Source organism: Haliaeetus albicilla, chromosome 7 (genome assembly GCF_947461875.1).
Source record: "Haliaeetus albicilla chromosome 7, bHalAlb1.1, whole genome shotgun sequence".
Taxonomy (NCBI): domain Eukaryota; kingdom Metazoa; phylum Chordata; class Aves; order Accipitriformes; family Accipitridae; genus Haliaeetus; species Haliaeetus albicilla.
The window spans coordinates 40,776,247-40,800,222 of record NC_091489.1 but is presented as its reverse complement, the minus strand read 5'-3'; the positions used below and the strand labels follow the sequence as shown (position 1 = coordinate 40,800,222).

Here is a 23,976-nt window from a genome sequence, read left to right as displayed (position 1 = left end):
TGGAGGGTGGGGTGTGGGCGGACAGGCACTTTCGCTGTGGACAATGGGCAGGAAACAAAAGACTCAAAAAAACCCAAAATTGCTTGGTTCACCGGTAAAATACAGTTGCATTATGTGCCCACTGGGAGCAGGGAGAGGTGGCACTGGAGGGACTGGCATGTCCTGTTCCTCCAGCCTTGGCTGGCCCCATGTTTCAGGAGTGAGGGTGAGCAGCTGGCATTGCTGCCCCCTCATCCCCTGGGAATAAGAAGAGGCAGCTGATGTTGCTAGCCCAGAGACTGGATTTGATTAATTGATTTTCCCCCACTTGCTCGATACTTAAGAGCCTCCAGTTCATGACAGTTTGATTGAAATATCATATACCCCATGAAGCACTAAAACCATGGCAGCTTTTTATGTTCCTGTGTGATTCCTGCTTGATTGTCTTGCTGGGAAGACTTTGGGATGCATTCAGAAAACAGTTTTCCAAAGAGCTTTTGCATTAACTGAATACAGATTGCTCTTTGCTATTCTGCAGCAGTTGCAGCTCTTTGGTGGAAGATTCTGTCAGCAGGCAGAACCTGACCTGTCAGCCTTGAATTCTTTCAAGGCTAAACTGGACTATTACTGCAAATGGGATATTTTGGGTTTAGCCATGGAGTTCAAATAGAAATAAACTAGAAAGCTAACTGAAAGAGGCATGACTCTTTCCAATGTGTCCAGTTGTATGCAACATCTTGGCACATACGAAGTGCCCTGACTCCTGGGAGTTAGAGACAGAAAGGTCAATGTAAAAACCATCAGCTAGAGAAAAACAGTATGGTATACCGTGCTGGAGATACGGCCTGGTCCTGCTAGTCACACTTCCTACTGTGCACGTTGTTCCCTCCTTCAGACTGGATTCAGTCTACTACAGGACTTCTGGCATCTTCCTGCAGACATCTGGGCTACCTTGGAGTTGCTGAAGGAGTTAATACTGTGCTTCTAGTAGCCTTCCTCAAGCACAGGGCGTAGCTTAAGATTTTCACTGTCTGTGTGGGTGAGGGCTCTTCCCTCACTTGGACAACAGCTCTGAATGTGTCTTGGTCTTGTCTAGTGTAGAACAGAATTAGGCTTCCCTGAACATCCTGTTTCTAAAGTCTTTTGTAGATATGTGATTAGGAGAATGGCTTCTTTCAGCAGGGGACGCTTCAGTCTCATTTCAGAAGAGAAGCCTTACAACATAAACCTGGTTCAGTCTCTGCTTTAGACTTCAAGTCTGTTACTGTAGTGAAGGCTGCCCTTGGACTGAAGCCTGAGACAGACTTCACTCCCTGAACATCTGAGTAATTGTCCTTGTTTGGTGTCTGTGGGGAAAAGTATTGGCTGACAGATATCTCTGCGAGAGCTTTTTCAGGGGATAAATTTGCTTGTTCATTCCTGAAAAATTCTACTAATTTTTGAGAGGAATAAGTCAGCAGAAATGGAAGACGAAACTGTTTAGAGACTGATATGAATGACTTAGCCAGAACTGCAGCTGGCCTGTTTTCCTTTGAAACCCCTGAAGAGATTTTTTCCTTCATCTTCCCAGGCTTTGTTGCTCAATGGGTCTTTACCTGAGGATGAGCAGGAAGGTTCCTTTGAACTTTGTGAACATGGAGCCTGCCCCGAAGAGCAGCTGGTGAGCACACTGCTGTACCTACATTTCTCTGATCAAGCTGCCCTTCGTGCTGTTCTGCCACAGGCAGGTGTCTTGCACAATAATAACCATGGTATTTTTATACTCAGATCATAATTCGAAGTCGCCTGGACCAGAGTGTGGAAGAAAATCAAGACCTAAAGGTTAGAAGGGGACAGATGAAGGGGAAGGAGAGGTTTTGGGTCAGGAGATTTTGCAGACTCTGTCCTACTTGATTTTTTTGGGGGGGCGGGGAGGAGGGACATGGGGACAGGGCGGTGGACAGCACAACAGATGACATGGGGAATATGTTGTGTTGGGGCTCCAACTCTGTTCCCATATTCAGCTGTGTGGGATCTCCATCCCTCCAGGAGTGTAGATTCCTGCTTCCCTGAGACCATAAATCAATGACCTTGAGAGCACTCAACAATACTTGGCTGGGAAGTGTTTATTGTATCCATATTAGCAGTTAATAAAAGTTTGTGGAATAGCACCAGAAAAATATATGCTGCCTCCCTATTTTGCCTCAAGCCAATGCCGGTAAAGTCAGTTGCTGGCAAAACAAATATCTAAGTATTACTGGAACTTAAATGAGCCCTGAAATGGATTTTTCCTGCATGCTCTTGAAGCTGCAGAGATCCAGGTTGTACTAGCTTCTCAAAACTTTGCCCATGACAGCTGTTAAGTTTCTAGTCGTGTCTGAATATAAACAAGTTTTCAAATAGGAAATAAATGCAGGTAAGAAGAACCTGCCCTGTCAAGCCTGCCTTAGTACAGCTTTCTGCTGATGCTGGCTCTGGGACCAGTTCTGGTGCTGGGAGAGAAGTATTTGACATTGCCCTGAAGGACGGATTTGGGGGACTAGGCAATCTTTTTCTCTCATGGCTTTAATAGCAGGGGCTTAGGGAGCTGCTCAATTGTTTTGTCATGTTCGTAACTCATTAAAATGGCTCAGGGGTCTGACATGTTCTGTGTTCCGTGGGAAAAGGTGGGATGTGCTTTCTTCTGAAGCAGGTGTCTGTGGACAGAGAACACTGACTTTGGTTGATTCTGAAGGGGTGACAAGATGCCATTTAATCAAATTATGTTGCATTTACAGAAGGAGCTGTTGAAATACAAACAGGAAGCTCGAAACCTACAGGGAATAAAGGTGAGGAAAGGGGCACTTCATCAAATATTAATAGTAAAGCTTTAGAGTCTGCTGCAGCCCGTGAGTAGGGCCAGGGCCAACAGCAACCATACGCCTCTGAGGAATCTCAGATTGTGGATGGAGTTGTATTAGGGGACTTGGAGGTAGGAGATCCTATAGTCTGTTTCTGGTTCCAGGGAGTGACTGCAGTTAAGGCAGGCACAAGGAGTTAGTTCTCCTGGATTCTGTTTCTGTAGGATTGTGCTCAAATGTCCCCTCTTCTGTCTGTTTCCCCTAAACAAAATATCAGACATAGGATGCCTGCTTCGTTCTCATGGGTCTTTTTTTGTCCCCTCTATCTTGGGGTACGCACAGTAGGATTGGCCCAGTGAACTCATTCTTTACAGCAGAGGAAAAATTGCATGGCGGTATCCTTGTCTTCTTCAGCTGCAGTGTTTCTCACAACTTTGGCTCCTGTTTACTCATTTTCTCCCTCTGGAGTTCTGAACATTAATAATCTACTCTTGAGCAGAGGTATTTTTAGAGCTGCCTGTCAGGCTTCTGTGAAGTAAGCAAACAGCAGTAGCTGTTCAATGTAGAGCACTCGGCTTCTGGGTAACACTGAGTGAAAGGTGCAGAATTAGTCCTGACTTTGGCCTCTTCAGAAAGGATTTAATTGCACAACTAGGTCACACTGAGAGCTTAAGTTTCCTTGTGTCCTTGGCTGATGTTGGCATCTTTCTGCCCTCTGGATGCTGCAGATGCATGGCTGAAGACACTAGCTGTAGGCCACTGAAAAGACCTTCCAAAGACACTGCTGTTTTTATCATGAGAGCAAATTGTCAGGCCACTTTTGGGGCAGGAAGTTCAGGTAGAAACACAGAAATCCCTCTGTCCCAGATGGCTAGAATGTTGGCAGGGAAATCACTTTTGGGTAAGAGAAAGGCAGAAGGGCTGAGAGCCCATTGGGCAGATGTCTATATACCTCCTGCTCTCTTGGGCTCTTGGCAACACTTCAGCCCTGTGAGTGGCCCCACTGTGTTATGGCCCCTGATCTAGGTCACTCACTTCCCAGGGAAGGGTCTCTGCCTCTGTCTTGTACCTTCCTACAGATAACATCTTTTCCTAGGATGCTTTACAGCAAAGGCTGATTCAACAGGATGCTTCAGTTCTTCAGCTAAAGCAGGAACTGCTGAGAGCAAACATGGACAAGGAGGAATTGCACAACCAGAACGTAAGTCACTGGGCTGCTGAGGGTTAGATTATTTTAGAAGGAGGTTGGTGGCCCTGAGGGCTCCAGTAGCCACAGGATGGACTGGGTGGTTGCAGTTTAGTTCTTGGGGTTGTGGGATAGTGAACGACCAGTCAAAGGTCTCTGCATAGTAAAAACTGCACATAGTCTACTAGCCAGCTGTGAGACTCACTGGAGTTTCCTATTCTTCACTCCCACCTCCTGTCCTCCAAGACCTTCAGCTGAAACAGGGAGGGGCTACCCATGATGTTTTCATTACAGTTGCATTCTTCTTTCCTCATTGTGCTCCCTGGGTTAGCAGGTGGCACTTTGACAGGTGAAGCTGCCATGTACAGTGTCTCTCAGGAGAAAAAGAAGGGCAAGGAAGGAACTGTTCTGTCCAAAAGCCTGCCATCCTTAGACACCAGCTCCCTTGAACTCTGCTGATATTTGGTCTCAGGTCACCCTTTAGCACAAGGGGCAAAGAGGTTGTCACTAACTCTGTAGGAATACCTACCTCACACCTGTGTGTTATTTCTGCAGGTTGACCTTCAGAGGAAGGTTGAAGAGAGGAACCGGCTACTGGCAGAATACAAAGTAATGGGACCTCTCTTCACTGGAGGCTTTGCTGGGGGCAGCATCTGGTGTTCTTCAGTTTTGTGAATGTGACTGCTGTCTCCCTGACACTCAGTCACCTATGGGAATGGCACTGTGAATAGTGAATAAGTCGCAATGGCCATGGATGTTTGCAATGAGATGGAGGGATCAGATGTTCTTTGTGTTCTGCCCACAGCTTTTTATAGTTGATCTTTTACTGTCATGTTTTTTCTGTGATGGCTTGTTGAGTATCTAATGCTTGTGCAGAAGCCTGTCAGGTTAGGTTGGGTCACCTGATTGTCCACTGATCCCTCAGGAATCTGTTTTCTCTAGGACAGTTGTCTGGCCTCAGCAGTGGATCTTTGCTGGGCAAGGGGACTCCAGGCAATAACAACCTGACTGATCTTTTCAAAAAAAGCTTTGATACTCAGTTCTAACATCTAGCTATAAGTACACACATTGTGTAAGTCAGCCTGTAGAGGAACCTGATCCTGGCAAACAACGTAACCTTCCCGGCCATGGGAAGATGATTGTGAGCCTTACTGACTGTTCTGGTGATTCTCTTGATTATTGTGTTGCAGAAAGAACTGTGCCAGAAGGATCGGCATTTACAGCAGCATCAGACCAAACTGGATGAAATGCTTAGGCAGCTTTCTGAGGCCAGCTACCAACAGGTATGGAGCAGGTGGGCTGCACTGATGCCCTGAGAGCTGGCACTTAACCTTGGTGACTCAGTTTGTGCTGACTATTCTACTCCCCTCACAGGTGGATTTGGAGCGGGAGCTGGAGCACAAAGAGGCCCTGCTAGCTCACTGCATGAAGAGAGAAGCTGAAGAGGTATGGGAAGCCTTGGTCTGAACATCAGACTGTTGGAGTGATGTTTCTGTCCAGCATCCTCTAGCTACCCATCTCCAGAAATCATCCACTTCATCCCAGAAAGGCCTGGCTCTGCAGTCTCATTGTCAGTGCCCTAACCAAGGCAGCCAGAAGACTCCACAAAGCATCCAACTTACCAGAGCTGTCAGCATTGAGCACTGTCTTAGCCTCTTGTATCAAAATCTTTAGGGGTGAAACAGTGAGGGGATCACAGGACTGAGTGGAAGCCAGAGACTCTTGGCTTCTAGCTTCAGCTCTCACACTGGCTAATGGTTAGACCAGGGCTTAGCTTCTTATCTCCTCCTTTTCCTGTTGACACTGGTATTGAGCACTTGGAACTGTCTTTGTAGAAGGAGTGCCAGCCCTGGTATCTGTCCCTCCACAGTGCCACTTGAATGCTGATTGTGCACACTAGAGTGTACAGAGCCCGCTATGATGTAGCAGCAAGCCCCTTTCTGTCTCTGCCTCTTTCTCCACCTGTATGTGAAGAATCATGTTTGTGCTCTGACCTATAGGACTGCCTGCACACTCCTTAGTGAGTGTATTTACCTGGTAGAAGATGGGAGTTATACCACTGATGTGGAAAGTTTTCATGCCCTCTTGTCATTTTGAAGTTCACAAATTGGGATCTTTGGAGAGGTCCTAACACTTACATTCCTAGTGGCACACGCATCTTCCCCTGAACAGGTAATGGCTTACAGTGGTCACAGTGCTCAGAGCAATGGCTTCCTCCAGACAGCAGGAAAAGGAGCTGCTCCTGCAGCCCACCGAGGGGTAAGTGCACCTAAGGGATACTTTCCCAGCCAGATGCAGATATGGGCTCCAGATATCCTGGAAGCTGTTATCTTGTTAAGAGGTATTTACCCTTTCTAAGCAGCCTGGAGTTAAGTCTGATGACTTCTTGTCTCTTGGGCAGACAAATGACTTGCAGCTGGTTCGTGATGCCCTTCGCAGCCTCAGGAACAGTTTCAGTGGCCATGATCCACAGCACCACACGATTGACAGCCTGGAGCAGGGGATCTCCAGCCTGATGGAACGGCTGTACCGCATGGAAGCACAGAAGAGGCAAGAGAGAAGGGTAAAGGCTTCCTAGGGCACTTAGCTCTCAACTTCTGCCCCTCACATAACTCAGAGCTAAGCAGCAATGAGAGCTCCAACTGGGAAGTGACACTTTGTTCTCACTCTTTTGGCTTTGCACCCTAGATCCGGGGGAAATCGCCGGCAAGCAGAGCAACAAATGAGTGTAGAGACTCCTGGCCTCCCAAATCCAGTAAGTGCCTTTCAGCTCCTGCACTCCCACTGCCAAACTCATTGCTCTGGTTTCCTGGCCAGAGTCCAGGGCATAGCATCCCTGCTTGGGAATCTGTCACCTCCAGCTTCTTACTCCCTTTACCAGAGCTCGCTTTCTTCCCTTTAGTCATTTGCTGTACAGATTAGACTTCACTGCAAAGGAAAAGGGGCAGAGACAATCTATGGCTGCTTGTTTGTAAAGCACCATCACAGTGGGAGTCTGTCTGGGCCACTTCGGTAGTACTGCAGCATAAATAACTATGACAAACAATTATCCGTGGGATGAGCGGAAAATGTGATGTTATTTCAGCTTTCCTGCTGCTTTGCACCATCTAGCGGACACAGATAACTGTACAGTTGCCTCTTCCCCTGTTCCCCCATCAGTGCCTAGCTCCTTTCATATATGTATAACAGCACAGCCCTTTCTGACACCATGTTTCCTGGCTCCAGCTGCAGCAGCTCCACGTTTGCTTTTCATCATGAAGGCTGTTTTTTCCAGTGTTGGTTGTAAATGTCACCTAGAAAGTCTATGAGGTTGTAGGAGACTGTAGGTACTGGGGAAGGACAGAAGCCCCCACCTTTCAGCTGCATCGTAGTGTCCAGCAGCAGGGTAGCCTGGAGGTACAAGATGTGGGGGAAGGTAGGAGAGGAACTCAGAAGCCTGAAGTGGGTTGTGGGGAGGATTTGCTGGGTTCTCCCTCCTCTCCCATAAACTGCAGTTGCTAGAGCAGCCACAGTCATGTGTTCTCTGCATGCAAACTGTATCTCTCCATTTAGCAGGCTCCATTCCCCTCCACTGCAGCAGAAAAATTGAGTTGTTCAGCCACAAATGTAGAATGCCTTGGGTGTAAAGAGGTCTAAGAGGTAGCTCCAAAGACTTGTTGAATTAGAAAGCCTTTGATTGGATGTCCATAGTGTTTTCTGCATGCTAGGAATATTAAAATTGTAGAGTCACTCAATGTGAACCTTCCTCTGCTTCAGCCTTTGGCACAGCACATTGCAGGGAAGCAGGAAACAAGGCAGTAACCAGAGAGACAGAAACACAAATGAGCAAAGAAAAATACATGCACAACACCCCTCCTGGCCAACTAGAATGGGAAGATGGGGAGAGACAGATAACCTTTTGCCTTGATGATGATCAGTCACTTCATCTTGCTCTACCCATCTGCAAGTGAAGGCAAGTGATAAGGTAGCTGTACTGAATGGGGTACTGTTCAGTCATTTTCTCCTCCAGAAAGGTTCTCCTGTCACTGCTGAGGTAGTGAATAGAGTGTCTGTGGAGTAGATGGTGGCAACAAGCCCCTCTGTGGATGGCACAGTAATCCTGGAGGGCAGTGCTAGGCAAATCTTCCATGCTAACAACAGAGCTGGATGGTGACCCTACTTTAAAATGCAAAGTTTTGCAGTAAGGAGGGGAATGCCTGGCCCTTCGCAACAGGGGTGATTAGCCACCCTCTTAAGAATCTCTTCTATCACCAGGTTGTCTGCTGTGATGGCAAATTTGCTCAGACCACCCCTTTTATCTCCTGTTGTGGCAGGAGACAGGCCGTTCCCCAATGATAGTGCTCTTGTCTTTGCAGAACTGCCTCATTCTCACAGCACGCCCATGATGAGCACCAGTGCCTGCACCAAAGTGTTGTACTTCACTGACCACTCCCTCACACCTTTCATGGTCAACATACCAAAGAGGTGAGGTCTGGGTTTGCCTTGCTGATGCTGATGTGGGAGGTGCTTGTTTCCCTTAAAGCATTAGTCTGATCTCTTCTGGGTATGGTCACAACTAGCACAGGGTTGCTGTGCATTAACTTGGGCATTGGATTTCATGCCATTGTCTGGGGAAAATTGCCTAAAGCAGTCTCCTAGCTGCTTTAGAGCCCTAAGAGATTAATCTCTTTTTTTTTTTTTCTTTTTACTAACTTCCAAGAGCAAGAGAAAGCATCCAAGCAGTTGTATTGTGCCATGTAGTGCAGCATGCTCCTGTCAAAACTACTGTGGTTGTCAATGCAAAAGGGAAAGTGAAAAAGGCTGTTTTGAGGCAGTTCTTAGTCAATCAGGAGGCAATTCTTCCTCTGAAGAGGACCTTGGGGTTGACAGGTGTGTTCCTGGAGGGGCACACTCCTCACATCCCTGTGGTCAGGGTGCCACATGCCTAGCTAGATTTGTGCTGTGGCTCTGCATGCCATGTAGTAATGCTTGAGCTAAATCTGGTAACAGCGTACCATGGGATAGTGCTGAACTCTTCCTTTGCAGGTTAGGGGAAGTGACTCTGAAGGATTTTAAGGTAGCTATTGATCGTGAAGGAACCCACCGGTACCACTTCAAAGCCCTGGATCCAGAGTTTGGCACAGTCAAGGAAGAGGTAAGTGTGGAATTTAGCTATCAGCCACTTTGGGTTCAGTGTTACCGCACAACCCTGGAGACCATGGTCACCTCACTTCTAAACTAATGAAATCTCTGAACTTGCCCCCAAACAGACTGTATTTTCACAACTGTGGATTACGCTCCTCTTGTAATGTGCTAAAATGGGATGTTTTCATCCCCAGCCAGAGCAATTACATGAATGTGATTGCAGTTGCCTGGGGGTTGCAGAGCCCCTTGGGCAAAGAGCTGGCTATTGGCAAAGACAGTCTGTGACACAGCATTGCTCAGGGGACACTGGGCAAAAACCCAGACTACACTTCTAACCCTTCAAGTGGCTTTATGAAACCTGTTGCAATGAGACACACTTTAGGCAAACGTGGTTTATTCAGAAAACATTCTCCTACTTTCTTTTAAATGTTTGTCAGGGATAACTGTGTTTATGGCATCTTTTCCTCTGTGTACTGCATTACAGCCCTGTTTATGCTTAGGCTGCTGTTCATGTGGGTTGGATTCATTAAAGGTTACTGGGATAGTTCCTATATCACAAATTAAGACAAGTGCCAAGGGTTACCCTCTCTGGGAACAGTCAGCTGACTATGTAGCCATTCTGCAGAAACAGCTGGAGATTGTACTCTGGATCAGAAAAGGCAGGTTTTCTGCCTTTTATTTTACCTTTCCTGTCAAAACCATGCCAATAATAATCTTGATGGTTACTGGTTAAAGAAGGGGCCTGATCTGTTTTTTACCTAAAACCTGAAAAGATTACTCAGACATGTGAATGATGGATAAGGTACATGTTCTCTGGGCTGTGTAGTGAAATCTGAGCTGGGATCTCTGACTTGATGTCTGCCTCTTATGCCACTCACACTGTAGGCAAGCGGTGTCCAGACTCCAGACATGACTGGACTTCCTTTTTTTTTTTTTTTTTTTTTTTTTGTAGGTATTCCATGATGATGACATCATTCCTGGTTGGGAGGGGAAAATTGTGGCCTGGGTGGAAGAAGACCATGGGGAGAATTAATCAAGCTTTTAAGTCTTGTCACTATGGAAACCTGTAACTGGCTGCTGAGCTCAAAGAATGACCAAAAAGCACGTGTGCTAGGAGTCCAATTCAAGCTGCCAAAAAAGAGGGCTTCTCTGCAAACAACGGGTAATGCATGTTGTGTGCATGGATGCCTGGCATCTGACTTCCATGCCCAAACACAGACAGTGTTCTGAGACTGAAATGACAGGTCTGTGGGAAGGAAACACCTTGCTTTGTCCTGTCAACTAAACCCTGAAGGCCTTAATGATGCATTGCTCCCTTCCCCTGCTTCTCCATTCCTATAATATGTGGTGCAGGCTGTGATCTGGGCATTTCAAGTCTGGTTTCTTGTACATGGTATTACATAAATCTGCACTGATGGCAAAAATGTGAAGCTTTGCCTTCATGAGTTAGAAGCTGCTAGATTATGTGAGCCGAAGGTTTGACCAACTTTGGTCCTGGACATGCACATGCTGCAGGAGCAGAGTGAACTTTCTGGACATTCCAGACTGACAGTATGGAAATCTGACATGGGGAGGGAAGACAGTCTTCTGGAGGTTTTACACATGGTCTAAAGCAAAGATCACCAGCTTGGCAAAGCTCCCTTTCTTCCAAACTCAGGCTTTGATTTCCTAGCCTTGCTTTTCCCACTTGTTCTCCAAAGCTGTACTCACTTCTGAGGCCCTCTGGATTTGCTTTGTTGCCATGGGGACTGTGGGATCTTGGTGCTTACGTATTTGCTGAAGGATTTCATTTGCAGGGAAGCTGGAATCAGCTGCTTCCCTGAGGTACTTATAACCCCTCTCCTTGTTGAGCCTCTTTCCCTGCACTCCTGCCCTCTCCTCTTTCAGCAAGGCAGACAGTTTGTCACCTCCTGTGCAGAGGCATCACTGTGTGCTGCTGTCCACTCATTGCCAGGGCCACCAAACAATTATCCACACCAGTACAATAAACCCTGTCAGTTACACCACCAGTTCCCTGGTATGCCTGCTCCTGGGGTGCCTGAAGGATCAGGAAATAAATAACTGCTTGGGAAATAACAAGTCCTAAAATCCCTGAGGGTGGGTTTTTCTTTTTGGTTTTGTGGGTTGGTTCGTTTGTTTCTGCATTGTCTGTCTCTGCCCTTCTGCTGCCAGTCAACTGTACTTCCAGAGTGCTGGCTGCGATGTGCAGCAGGCACTGACTTAAAAGGTCAAATGGCAAGTCAAGGCTCTGCTCATTCTCAGTACATGTGGCCCTTCTGTGGACTACCTGTGTGTCTGTGCTGTGCATAAGGTTGGGAGGGGGTGAACCTGGTTTTACTGTTTTATATTAACATGTCCTTTTGTAAACATGTTCCTGTTCTTGGAATTATTTTGTACCAGTTTACATTTGTCTGAGGACTGTGGATATTTTTATACTAGTGCAAGTGCTTTCTGTATATATCTGCACGCATTATACTGTGTTTTACTCATTTTCTAGTGGATGCTGAGATGTTTTGTACTGTCTCCTGTTCGCACAACACTGGGCTCATAACTTTATTTTACTATGGAAATCCAACTAGTTCCTACTGGATTTTATATTTTTGCCAGCTTTAATAGGCAGCAACAATACTATTTATTTTCTCACTGCTTCACTCTCCAGGAAATAGCTCAAGGCTCTTATGTGGCTCTGTGCCACATTGGCGCAACACAACATGCCTCCTGTTCTGGACAATTTGTTATGGTGACTTTCCCCTTACAGAAAGCAGTAGGAAAGTTCATCAATGAACAAGTTCAGTAATGGACTGCAGGGGGGAAAATACATCTCTTTTGGAAAAGAAACAGATTTTCTTCCTCCCTGGAAATAGTTTTGGTGTTGCAAGATCTCTATTGGGTTGGTACAGAGAGCATGGGGTTGTTACACTGAAATCAATTGTATTTGAATTGCAATTTTTTCTCAAGTGTTTTTTTTTCTTCAGGTTTTACTCATAAATTTTATTTCCGCAAGAGCCATGCACCCAGGCTAAAATTTTATGGAGAAAAATAAGACAGCTTTCAAGGTCTGTAGGTGCCAGTTCTATATCCCTCTCTGCTACTCAAAGATGAGCAGTTTGATTTTTGGAGCAGTGAAGATACAGCAGGCTGTTAATATGATCAGAGCTTCTAATGGATAAGTCTTCAATCCAGCCTTGCCCATAGCTATCCAGTTTTCCCACGAAGAAGCTAGTTGTTAGCTGATACAGGAGACAGCCTGTTCTTGTTCTTAGATCAGTTCAGATAACTAACCATGGTTGCATTTAATATGCTTACTGCCACCAGAGCGCCAAGGACTGAATCCTATATAGAAACACATGCTCTCCAAAGCACTAATGGGCTGTGTCTGAGAAGGAGCAAGACTGGACAAAAGGCTTAATTTTGGGGGGCTGGCAGTCATGTACCTTTCATCCCTGTGTACATCACATGTAAGCTAGGACAAAAGAAGACATCCCATGAGACAGAGCTGATAACAATGCTCTGGTTTTGGGTTCCTATATGCAGCTCCCCTCTGTGACAGCGAAGGTAGAATTGCTGGAATAGCTGTCACTGAAGCTGAAGGACTGCTGCTCTGATAAGCTCTATCCCATGCACAGTTTGGTTCAGCTTTATTTCTATGTTGACACTGCAGCCTTCTTCAGACTTTCTACCTTTGCATGATTGACAGAGAGGGGTCTGGAGGAGGTAAGGAATATTAGTCAGAGGGATGAGAGGTATCATGTGGAAAAGACCTTGGCCAGATGTTTCTCTCTGACAAAAGGAAAAGATGTTGCTTTTAAATCAGTTTGGCACCGCTGTAACACTGACTTCAGTGGATTTATTCTGGGCATACACTGTTAGTATCATACCCAGGACTCGTATTTTTCACTGTTTTGAATCTGTTTATTTCTGTCTAACTTTGAGGAAAGTTACTTCCCTATTCCTATAGTTGTAACTTGCTTATGTAATATACATGCTATGTGTAAAATGACATTTTCATAGAAACTCTGATGTTTGCATTCATCACTTAGGGCAGTTATTCTAAGGCCTGTTCTCTATGAAAGTGGAGCTTTATCTGTACATCTAAACCAGACATACCTGACTGGTTAAGCCTTGGATTAGTGGACCAAGCAGTTAATAAAATGGGGTTTGCGAACTGAGTCTGTTCAGTGCTTGTGAAGGGGAAGATGGCTTTGGAATGAGAAGGCACATATAAGCATACAATGCATAAATCACTTAAAGTGCTTAAGGTTAGCCTCCTGTTGGTCCTGCAGAAAACCTTTTCTATCACTTTTCCACAATGTTTTAGGAAAGCATATATTTTTGGAGACTTGTGAGATTAGCAGACTTAGAAATGCATGACCTGAAGAGCAGGCTCAGAGTGCTAGTAAAATTTACATTTACTTTTAAAATGGGCATGAACAGTACACAATCAAAACACAAGCTCTGCTCAGCTGCCTTGCTGACAGTGAATTTCACTGCTTCCACGCCCAAGGTTGTGTGAACTGCTGGAACTGGCTGAGCTCAGTTGAGGTGAGTCCTATGTGCTTAGGAGCAGTTGCTCCTCAATCATTTAGCATGGCTAGAAGAGCAGCAATGCATGTGATGGGATTTTATTGCATATGGTGCTAGCCAGCTAAGCACTTTGCCCTTGCCAAACACTGTTGCTTTCAAAGTGTAGGCTGTTTTTGGTTGTGGGAACTTGTGCTGCCGAGTCCTGGGTAGAAGCTATCATCATCACAGCCACTGCCCCGAGTAGCTTCTGGATGCATGTGTCCCCATACAGAACTGGCACCTTGCTAAAATCTAGGCCACGTGATAGTGACAAGGAGAATCTAAGAGACCCTGTTGCAGTTTTGGGTGGGTACTGCACGAAGGTACGATATATGGGTTTGGCTGCAGCCCAGTTTTCTCACTGCTGGACGAGCTCCTGTCGCTGGCGTGATCCGCGAGGCTGCGCCCTCTACCAGCCAGGCTTCTCTGCAGCCTCGCGGTGCTAGAAAGGTGCAGAAGCGCCGGGCTGTGCAGCATTACTAGTGGCCCGGGACGCGCGTGTCTCCCGAGTGCCCCGAGGAGCCTCCGGCAGCTCTGCCCTCCGCAGGGGCACACCGGGCCGCAAACGGAGGGCGGGGGGGCGCCAGGGACAGCCCCCAGGTACCTTCCCCTGCCTGGGCTGGGCTCCGACGGCCGCTGCAGCCCCCGCTTAACCGCACCGGGCCGTCCCGCTGCTGCGCAGTGCGGCCCCCACGACCGCCATTACACGGTGATCCCGCCCCGCCGTCTGTCCGCCGCGCTTTACGGCAGCGCGGTAGTGTCGCGCGGGGCTGTGCGGCGCCGTGCCCGGACGGAGGAGGTCACCGAGCGGCGGCGGCGGGGCCGCGGCTCCGGCTCCGGCTCCGGCTCTGGCTCCAGCATGTGGCGGGTGTTGGCGCGACGCGTAGCCCGGGGCGCGGCGGGAGCTCCTGGTCTGGTGCGGAGCTGCCGAACGTTCAGCGCCGCTGGGGCCGGCCGCGGCGCGGCGGTGGGAGCCGGGGCTGTGCCGGTGGGCCGCGGGCCAGCGTGGGGCGGCCCCGTGCACCGGCCTGGCGGGCTCCTGCTGCCTCCTGCCTGGCCCCGGCTCGTCCCGTGCCGCTGCTGCAGTCTTCCGGCACACCAGAAGGTGAGAGGCTCCCCGCCCCCCCCCTCCCCCGGGCAGTCTGGGGGCTGGGTGCCCTCCACACCCGCTGGTGATCGTGTCCCTGTAGCCACTGGGGTCCCCCCAGAGGACGGACTCGTGTGTCCCGTCCCGTCCGTCCGTCCGTGTCCCCCGCCTCGGAGGCAGCCCCTTCATTTTCTGTCCTCAGGTCTTGCTTTCCCTCACTGGGCAGCTCGGTTTGCCCTGGGGAACTGCAGCTCTTCTCTCCCCCCTCCCACGGTTCTCATACCCTGCCCCAAGTCCTTGTACCATCATCGGGTACCACCTCCTTCACCACTAGTCCTTTTTCCCTGTATCTTTCTTGGTCCCTTAGCATAACTTCTCCCTTTCTTGGTCAGTCCCATCTCAGCACCCCAGCATTGGTTCACCCTGGGCTCTTACCAGCAGGTTGGAGGCAATCCTGACCTGCTGGGGATTTGCAGACAGGCTCTCCTTTGTGTCCACCTGTCCCAGCCTGTGCCGAGGATCTGTCTCTGCCCTGTGTGCAGGGTTCGGGGCTGTCTGGGTTGTAATGCTGCCCTATTCTTCACAGGTGGCCTTGCCAGCTCTGTCCCCCACGATGCAGATGGGCACCATTGCACGCTGGGAAAAGAAGGAGGGTGACAAGATCGGTGAAGGGGAGCTCATAGCAGAGGTATCCTGGGGGCACAGGCTGTGCTGCATTTCTAATGAGCTGCATGTGCATCCTGGGTTCTGCCCCTGGTTGCCCTCACTTGAACACAGATCTTGGGTTCAAGATCACAGATCCCAAGAGATGCTGTTGGGAATGAGTGGCTAACAGCCTTTCAAAGCTGGTTGCTGCTTTTCCTTTTTCTGAGTAGGAGCAGCACTTAACTCTTTGAGACCATACTTTGCTAGAGCTAGTGCCACAGGGTAACTTTTCCAGAACTGTGTGTATTGTGACCCTGTGCTATCAGACTGGAAGGCTCTGAGCTCACTGGTCTTTTCCATTGCTTTAATTATATCCTTTTCTCTCTCAAAGGTGGAGACAGACAAAGCAACAGTTGGCTTTGAGAGCTTGGAGGAATGCTACTTGGCCAAGATCCTGGTGCCAGAAGGAACAAGAGATGTTCCTATCGGGGCCATAATATGTATCACAGTAGAAAAGTATGTATTTTTCTAATCCTTGAGTTGAATTTTCTTTCTTGGGGCTTCCTGGGTGCCTTGTGTGAAAGGCTTAGAGACATTCATCTGACTGGTTTTGCGGTTCTTTGTTTCCTTCTAGGCCTGAATATGTTGATGCCTTTAAAAATTATACTCTGGATTCTGCAGCGTCTGCCCCCCCTGCAGCCTCGGTGCCTCCCCCTCAAGCTGCAGCTCCCTCACCACCAACTCAGCCTTCTCCTCAGGCTCCTGGCAGCTCTTATCCTCCTCATATGCAGGTAAGAGAGCATTGCTGAAGAATTAAGGCTTGTTGTACTCTTTTTTTCTGTCTTTGCCATTGCTAGCTCTAGGGCATTTTGTTGTAAATACTGTCTGGAGTGGGAAGTTATTAGCTATAAATGCAGGAGTGTGTGCTACTTGAATTATTGCATGCTTAAAGCAGGTGTTTGGGGAGGCCCCAGAAAGCTTTTTTAAAGAAAATAATTTTAGCATCCCAGCTGCTTGTAGAGGAAAGACTTATCTCTCCAGGATTGTTACACAGTCTAGAAAAACCTGCTACATTTGCATTATTTAGATAGTTCTGTATGAAAAGACCTTGTGCTAAGTGTGAATAAGCTCTGAAGGCCCTGCTTACATCTCAGAGCAGAACTCAAGTGTGTGATACTCTGATGAACACACAGATGTGTTTGTGGGTGACTAATAACGAGTGTATTTGTGGATAATCTTTTTACCTTGCTGAGATATTGAACTGTACATCCACTGTTGTTATATTTGAGCACTTTGTAGCAGGGTATTTCTGTGACATTCCTTTGAAAAAGAGAGTTTGAAATACTAAACCTCATTCCACAGATGATACATGTGGGAACTGATTTGTCTGAGATGTTATACAAAGTCAGTAATTGAACAAAGAACTAATTAAAGGCTTCTTAATCTGACTTGTGTTTTAGCTACTGAACTTGCTTGCTTCCCACTGCTTGCCTTATCTGTCCAGTTTTGCTCTGAAGCTGTACTCACGTGTGCTGTATTTGTTGCACAGCAATATGCATGTGCAAACCTACAGCATCTTTTGAGTGCTTATTGCGAAAACAAGTCTGTATAGCTTTTAAAGGGGCCAAACCTGTTTGTCACAAACAAAGCGACTTGCTTCAGTCTTCCTTTTAGCCTTGCAGATAGCAGCTGCAAGACACTCCCAATGGGATGGTGGTAATAATTATTTTGATATATAGATTTCTTGCTCTTTGCTTTTGTTTTCTTTCTTGCTTAGGCCTTGATAAAAGAAGCCAAACTAACAATATGGGACAGCACTGTGCTTTGCTGTAATGGAGCCAGATCTAGGAGTGCATTAAAGGCTGGCTACTTCTTTAGGTTGGCATCATTTAGTCAGGAGTTAAAACTGTGTTCCTGTTCCTCTTCCTTTTGAATTACCAGAATCTGATTCTCTTGTATTCTCTGGCTTCACAGGTCACTCTCCCTGCCCTGTCACCTACCATGACAATGGGCACAGTGCAGAGATGGGAGAAGAAGGTCGGGGAGAAGCTGAATGAGGGAGACTTACTGGCAGAAATTGAGACAGATAAAGCCACAATAGGTGAGTCAACTCCGAAGCCAAGAATGGATGAGGTGCCCTTAAAAGGGGAGGATCCAGAGTAGCGTCTGTGCCAACTGTCTCCTAGCTGCTCAGGACGTGAAGCTGTGGGGCAACTAAAACAAGTTTTGTTAACTTCTCATTCCATTGGAGAGCTAAAAATCGGAGCTCCTAAAAACACTTCTATTTCTTCAACAAGTCCTTCTTAGTAATGTACAGTGCGTGAAGATGTTTCCCTACTAGTTGCACTGAAAAGGATTCTTTTGCCTACTAAATGTAGGGTAGGGCTTTAGCTACTGAAGTCTTCAGAAGCAGCGTTTAGAGGAACTCTTCAGCTGCATCAGGCACCAAACCAGTTTTGTTTCTTTCCCTTACAGGCTTTGAAGTGCAGGAGGAAGGCTACTTGGCAAAAATCTTGGTGCCTGAAGGAACAAGAGATGTGCCATTAGGAACAGCTCTCTGCATCATTGTGGAGAAAGAGTCCGATATTCCAGCCTTTGCTGACTACCAAGACACTGCAGTAACTGACATGAAGGCACAAGCTCCTCCTCCTCCTCCTCCACTAGTAAGGACCATTCTTAGCATGTGAGAGAAGTTACGGGAACTATTAAGAGGTCTGATCTGAACTTTCTGCTGGTTTGACAGTGTGAAGCTCTGGCTCCAACAATAATAGTTATTATGATTCTGTAAATGTAAGGCTAACACGTGTTGGTGATAAGTGACGTAAGAAGTGATTGCTAGTTTGCCCTCCAAAAACTGGAGCAGATAGTCATTCATTATGATCTCTTCTCCAGCCTGTTGCTTGTGCCAGTTCTAATGCCTCATCCTTGAAAACTGGGAGCATAAATTATTTATTTCACCTTTTTTTTGGTGTATAGTTCAGCAGCTTGGTTGGCCTCTTTCCCAGGAAGTTTCTAATTTTAATTTCTGGCATTGGGAAACACTCTGAATCTGAAAATTCTTTCAGACTAGTGACTATTTTTGCTATTCTACTGACTGGTAATTAGATGGTCCTGTTCTTTTACTGTACCTTCAAAGCTTTTGCTGAATGATCCTGAAGCTAATGGCTTTGAATTTTCTGTTAAGATGGTGGCAACTCCTGCTGCTGCTCCTCCTCCCCAGCCTGCTGTTCCTTCCACTCCAGCAGTCCCCACAGCTGGGCCACCTCCCCGGAAAGGAAGGATCCTGGTTAGTCCCCTGGCAAAGAAAATGGCAGCAGAAAAAGGAATTGACCTTGCCCAAGTAAAAGGTAGGTTGCCGTTCTGCTTCCTTACTCTCACTATCAAGTGTCTGTCCCTCTAGGTACATACTTGCCTATTCTTTTCTCGGGAAAATCCTGACTGTGCAGCTGTCCTCACCAGAGGTTGTGTTAAGTAACTTCTCTCTGTTGAATAAAACTAGTACCTTTAGAATCAATGCCCTGTTGCAAATAATTGAAATCCTCTTATGTTTTTCTTTGACCCTTTTAGGTACTGGACCAGATGGTAGAATCACAAAGAAAGACGTGGAGTCATTTGTGCCACCAAAGGTTGCTCCAGTGAGTAGGCTTGAGATCTGTAAAATATCTGTTGGATCTTTTATTACAGTGATGAAAATGCTCTGTAGAGATGCAATTACTATATGGAACTGTTATTGCCGGATTGTTTGGGTTATGACGCGGTATGTGCTATGGTGACTGTTAGTTTGTAAAGCTTAACCTGTCAGAAACATGGATGAAGTTTTCTTCCTTTACTTGTCCCTTTGGTATTTCACTGAGAAAAACAGTGTGCTCCCAGCCCTTCATTTGGTTGCTACATTGTTATGGATTGAGTTAAGCCCAGTCCCAGCTGATCTAGCATTGCTGGAAAGAAGCAACTAGAATGAAAGCCAGACTTACGAACCAACAGCCTGCTGTCACTGTTGCCACAAATCTGTTCTTAAACCATTGCTTGTCTTTTATATGAGATGATGGAAGTGTTGCTTTGTGTACTGCTGGAAGGGACGTGGCTGAGTGCCCTCTAGCATACCCCTCTGCTGTATGTAAAAGAACCATTTAGCACAACTTAATATTCTGGGAGCTTCATAGCAATGTGTATCAGTGTTGCATTTCTAAATCACTCAAGTACTACATTTAGTAATGGAATATAGGACTTATAAAGAATCTAGTAGGTACTGGAGAGGTGAGGCTAGAGAGTAGAAATATCTGCTGCTCTTAAGCAAGAGGCAACTTAGCCTCAGCGCTTGTCCCACATACTGAATTACTCTGTAAAATTGATATTTGGATAGTACTGTGAATTATGCTGTCTTTCTGTGATTGCAGGCTCCAGCACTAGAGGCAGTTCCTGCCGCTGCTGCAGTTGCAGCAGCACCAGTGGGGACCTTCACAGATATCCCTATCAGCAACATTCGCAGGGTAAGAAGATTTTATTCTTTTCTGAGATAATTATTTGCAGTCATGAATTTTCCAAACTGATTTATTTTCATCACTTCTGTTGTATACCTGCAGGTCATTGCTCAGCGGTTGATGCAGTCTAAACAAACAATACCTCACTACTACCTTTCTGTTGATATAAACATGGGAGAAGTACTGGTGCTAAGGAAAGAACTCAATCAGGTAAAGCATTTAGGCATGGTGAGAGTGTGTGTGGGGAGAAAGCTGCATTCTCTCACAGGTTTGCCCACCCTGCTTTTTGGTGATATGCCATTTTGGTTTGGAAAAAAGTCTTTTCAGTGCCTTTTCTACCCGTTGTGGATCAGTTCGGGATTGTCTGTGACAGAATGAGACTTTTTACCCAGGTACTGTGCACTGATTTCTGACTCTCCTAAGAGGGCCACTTTGTACTCTGCTTGGTGTTCAATTCTTCCAGCTGGAAAGTAGGGCAAAAGGATAAAAAGGTTTTTAAGAGTAAAAAGGGTAGAAAGTTTAAGCAAAATAATAATGCTAAGCCAAGTTTGGGGAAAAACAGTCATTAAAAAAGATTGTACCTTCTTAAATTATGAAGGAGATGTATTAATCTCCTTAATTATCTTGGCACTTCAAATACTTACGCTTACAAGCAGTGTGATTTTTTTCTAACATTTTCTCTAAACAGGGCTGCATGGCAGTGACTACCCAAGTTAATTGAGGTAATGTGTAAAAGACAAACTGACACCTCAAATCTCTTTATTTACAGGAGGTCTCGGATAACATTAAGCTTTCTGTCAATGACTTCATAATTAAAGCTTCTGCTCTGGCATGCTTGAAGGTGCCTGAGGCAAATTCTTCATGGATGGACACAGTTATTAGGCAGTAAGTTTATGGTACGGTCGAAGCCAGAAGCTTTCTTTGTTCAGTAGAGAGTTCATGGCAAAATAGCAGACCTTCTGCTGGGATTTTGAGGAGGGAGGGTAACAGCTATAATGCAAAGGTTGAGAGGCTTTTGTTAAAGTGCAAGAACCTTGCGTTTAAGGCTAGTGTGCAAGGTGAAATAATTGTTGCAAAACTAATATTAATTTAGAGTTACCTGAATAGTTCTGAAATTTTTTTTTGTTATCTTGCTAGACTAACTGGCATCTCCTTTGTGTCTTGCAGAAATCACGTAGTGGATGTTAGCGTTGCAGTTAGTACTCCTGCGGGGCTTATAACCCCTATTGTGTTTAATGCACATATAAAGGGCCTGGCTTCCATTAGTAAGGATGTGGTTTCTTTGGCAACTAAAGCCCGAGAAGGTAAACTTCAGCCTCATGAATTCCAGGTGAGAAACTCGGATTGCTGTTAAACATTGCTGCCCTTGACTTCTGTTCAGAAGCCCTGTTTAGAATGATCAAAGCCTATTTTGTGATGTTTCAGCCATATTCATTAATATTCCATATGAAACAGCTTTTGTGAATTTGACTATGAATGTGTTTTTCATGTAGGGTGGTACTTTCACAATTTCCAATTTAGGAATGTATGGGATTAAGAATTTCTCTGCCATAATCAATCCACCTCAGGCCTGCATCCTTGCAGTTGGTGCCTCAGAGAAAAGGCTAGTGCCAGCTGATAATGAGAAAGGGTAAGTATTCATCTGATTCTGCATATATTGAGCTTCTGCATTCAAACTTTTAAATAAGGGCTAGTTTTCTAACACTTCCATTAATTAGATTATCATTTAAAATAAAATTAATTGTTGACATACTGCTTTCAGTACCTTCTGAAGTAGTACAGTGAGATCTTGTATAAAAGGGTCACACAGGTGTCAAAGAGAAATGCAGTGACTGATGAATGATCTGCCATACATTTATTCTTGGAACTTCTTTGCAAGTTAAGGAAAGGCTGTTTCTTTCTTTGAGGGATAGGGTTAAGCTGTGGAAAAGAGTCTGGGATCCACAGCAGTTTAGGCACCTGTGCCTCTAACAACTTGCTTAAATTTGCATTTAAAGAAAACCTAAGGGATGGATTATAATTCAAATGTCCTGTATATAGTATTGCCTTGCTTGGAGCTGGAACTAGTATAGACCCAGGAGAGTGTTTTGGATTATTTAAAATTGTTAACAGTCCTAGGTATCTGTCACTGACACATGGGGAAACTGGAGGTTACTGGGTAAAATGGCTCTTTTTCTTTGATCGTGTGGGGCTGTTCTTGTGATACCAAGAAAGATGAGCTTCCTGTCCTAAAGGGAACACACAAATGTGTTTCTTAATTGTAGAAAAGGAATGAATATGATCTGCTCTCCAATGTAATCTTTTCTAGAAGTCACAGGGAGAAACATTTGTTACCAAGCACCAACTGCTATTGCTGGTTCTCTGATAAAAGTTTTTTGCTTTGTTAGTGGCACCAACTTGGCACTGACTTGCAGAGGATTGTGTTAACCTTTTTTTTTTCTTTTTGTTTTCTTTTAGATTTGATGTGGCCAGTGTGATGTCCGTTACACTTAGCTGTGACCATCGTGTTGTAGATGGAGCAGTTGGAGCACAGTGGCTTGCTGAATTCAAGAATTTCCTTGAAAAGCCAGTAACCATGCTGCTATAATTTAACCATGCAAGCAAAATTTTCCTGGGTCACAATGTTTTGTTTTAAACAACCTATTTAGACTTTAGTGTTCAGACTTATTAAAAGAGTTCCTTTTTTATTTTAAATACATATTATATTATCTGGTAATGTTATTACCAGTCTGTACAGAAAAAGTTTGCAAAAGTGCTTTTCAGAGCAATATTACAACTATACTGTATTTTTATACAGTTAGTTAACTTGCAAACTCTTCCAAAACAGAGTTAAGCATCCCAGATTTAAAGATTTAAAAATTATCTAGGCAGTATGCATACTGCCAATTTCATGACCTCAGTGTTCTCAGAAATTTGAATTATAAATATCTCTTCACAGGAGTTCAGCTGAAACGTACAAGTTAGTAGAAGGTAAATTCCCTTATTATCCTGTTCTCCTGCTGGGGTGGGTGAGTATGACATGCACTAAGGGACTGAAGCGCCTGGGAGTAGTTTCTCAAAGGCCAAGTGCTAGCATTCCAAATCTCTCTTGGAATTTGGCACTGGTCTGGACCTTCTCAGCTGTGTGATCCCTTTTGAGCACTTTAAGGTGAAAGAGCACTGATACCTGTGGGGTCACAGCTCTCAGATACCACAGGGAATGTGCTGTCTCCTTGTGGATTTTCACTTACATGTGCTTTTTGTATGAAAATGTTTGCTATTCCTCTTGCTAAGTTAATATCAGACTATGATGCCATGGAAGTAACTGTTTTGCAGAATGTTCAAGAGAATCTGTGTGTTGGAACCCAATATAGGCAAATCACACACACTAATAATCCCATCAGTGGATATTAATCATGTGATGACTCAAATGTTTGAAAATTTTTTTTCAGGCATTCTTACATAGGAAGGTCTGAGTTAGTCACTGGTACTGTGGTTTTTCCCTGAATTGTCTACGTTGTCCCAGCCTCAGTAAGCTGCAGAATGTGCTATCCATGTATATATTGTATGTAAAATGCTTCAATAGTTTGTTGGACTTGTGTCCAGTTACCCCAGTCATTGTATCCTGAAAGGGGTGCAGTGCTGACCATTCTTGAATTCCACTTTCCACATGGAAACGTTAATGTAAAAAGGATGACTGTTTAGTAATTACAAAGTGACCAGGAGAATTAAACAGGGGGGAGAAGTTTTAAAAAAAGAAAGAAAAAGCTGATCTGTTATTCTGTATATTGCATTAAGTACTGTCTCCTGTAAAGTTACACAAAATTCACTAAAGATATTGAAAGAAAATACTGTGGAAATTAAATATTTTTGTGGGAACTATTTAATGTCTGGTTACTGTGATACCTGGTTTTCATGCCTGGCTTAAGCAAAAAGTGCATTAAGGTTTTGGTTTTTCTTTAATGATCTAAAATATCTTGGTTCCAGACTTGCTCTAGTGAACCTACATTCTATTAAACATTTGGAATTGACAACTACTAAAACCTGTTCCAGTGCTTTTCTGTTCAGTTGTGTGTGGCTTACTGTGCTGCTATAGCACAATCAGAGCTGTTT

At 45.4% G+C, this 23,976-nt stretch overlaps 2 protein-coding genes across 4 annotated transcripts in view; both read left to right on the top strand.

Moving 5' to 3' along the window:
* The window catches only part of DIXDC1 (DIX domain containing 1), a 45,507-nt gene extending 32,230 nt beyond the window's left edge, over positions 1 to 13,277 (top strand). For all 3 annotated transcript variants that reach the window (XM_069787972.1, XM_009914871.2, XM_009914872.2), the window contains 13 exons: positions 1,550 to 1,639; positions 1,747 to 1,800; positions 2,736 to 2,786; positions 3,895 to 3,999; positions 4,540 to 4,593; positions 5,175 to 5,267; positions 5,359 to 5,430; positions 6,157 to 6,243; positions 6,386 to 6,547; positions 6,673 to 6,739; positions 8,340 to 8,448; positions 9,010 to 9,118; positions 10,061 to 13,277. In XM_069787972.1, coding sequence (XP_069644073.1) covers positions 1,550 to 1,639; positions 1,747 to 1,800; positions 2,736 to 2,786; positions 3,895 to 3,999; positions 4,540 to 4,593; positions 5,175 to 5,267; positions 5,359 to 5,430; positions 6,157 to 6,243; positions 6,386 to 6,547; positions 6,673 to 6,739; positions 8,340 to 8,448; positions 9,010 to 9,118; positions 10,061 to 10,141 — 1,134 coding nt within the window. In that variant the 3' untranslated portion in view covers positions 10,142 to 13,277. The remainder of the gene's footprint in view (positions 1 to 1,549; positions 1,640 to 1,746; positions 1,801 to 2,735; positions 2,787 to 3,894; positions 4,000 to 4,539; positions 4,594 to 5,174; positions 5,268 to 5,358; positions 5,431 to 6,156; positions 6,244 to 6,385; positions 6,548 to 6,672; positions 6,740 to 8,339; positions 8,449 to 9,009; positions 9,119 to 10,060) is intronic.
* Positions 13,278 to 14,416: 1,139 nt separating this feature from the next.
* Positions 14,417 to 23,906, top strand: DLAT (dihydrolipoamide S-acetyltransferase). The gene is made up of 14 exons (XM_069787978.1): positions 14,417 to 14,776; positions 15,345 to 15,446; positions 15,795 to 15,919; positions 16,038 to 16,194; positions 17,378 to 17,504; positions 17,879 to 18,066; positions 18,588 to 18,750; positions 18,971 to 19,038; positions 19,801 to 19,893; positions 19,987 to 20,094; positions 20,654 to 20,769; positions 21,052 to 21,214; positions 21,378 to 21,514; positions 22,342 to 23,906. Exons 1-14 carry the CDS (start codon positions 14,531 to 14,533, stop codon positions 22,469 to 22,471), a joined length of 1,923 nt encoding a protein of 640 aa, XP_069644079.1. The 5' UTR covers positions 14,417 to 14,530; the 3' UTR covers positions 22,472 to 23,906.
* The last annotated feature ends 70 nt before the right edge of the window (positions 23,907 to 23,976 follow it).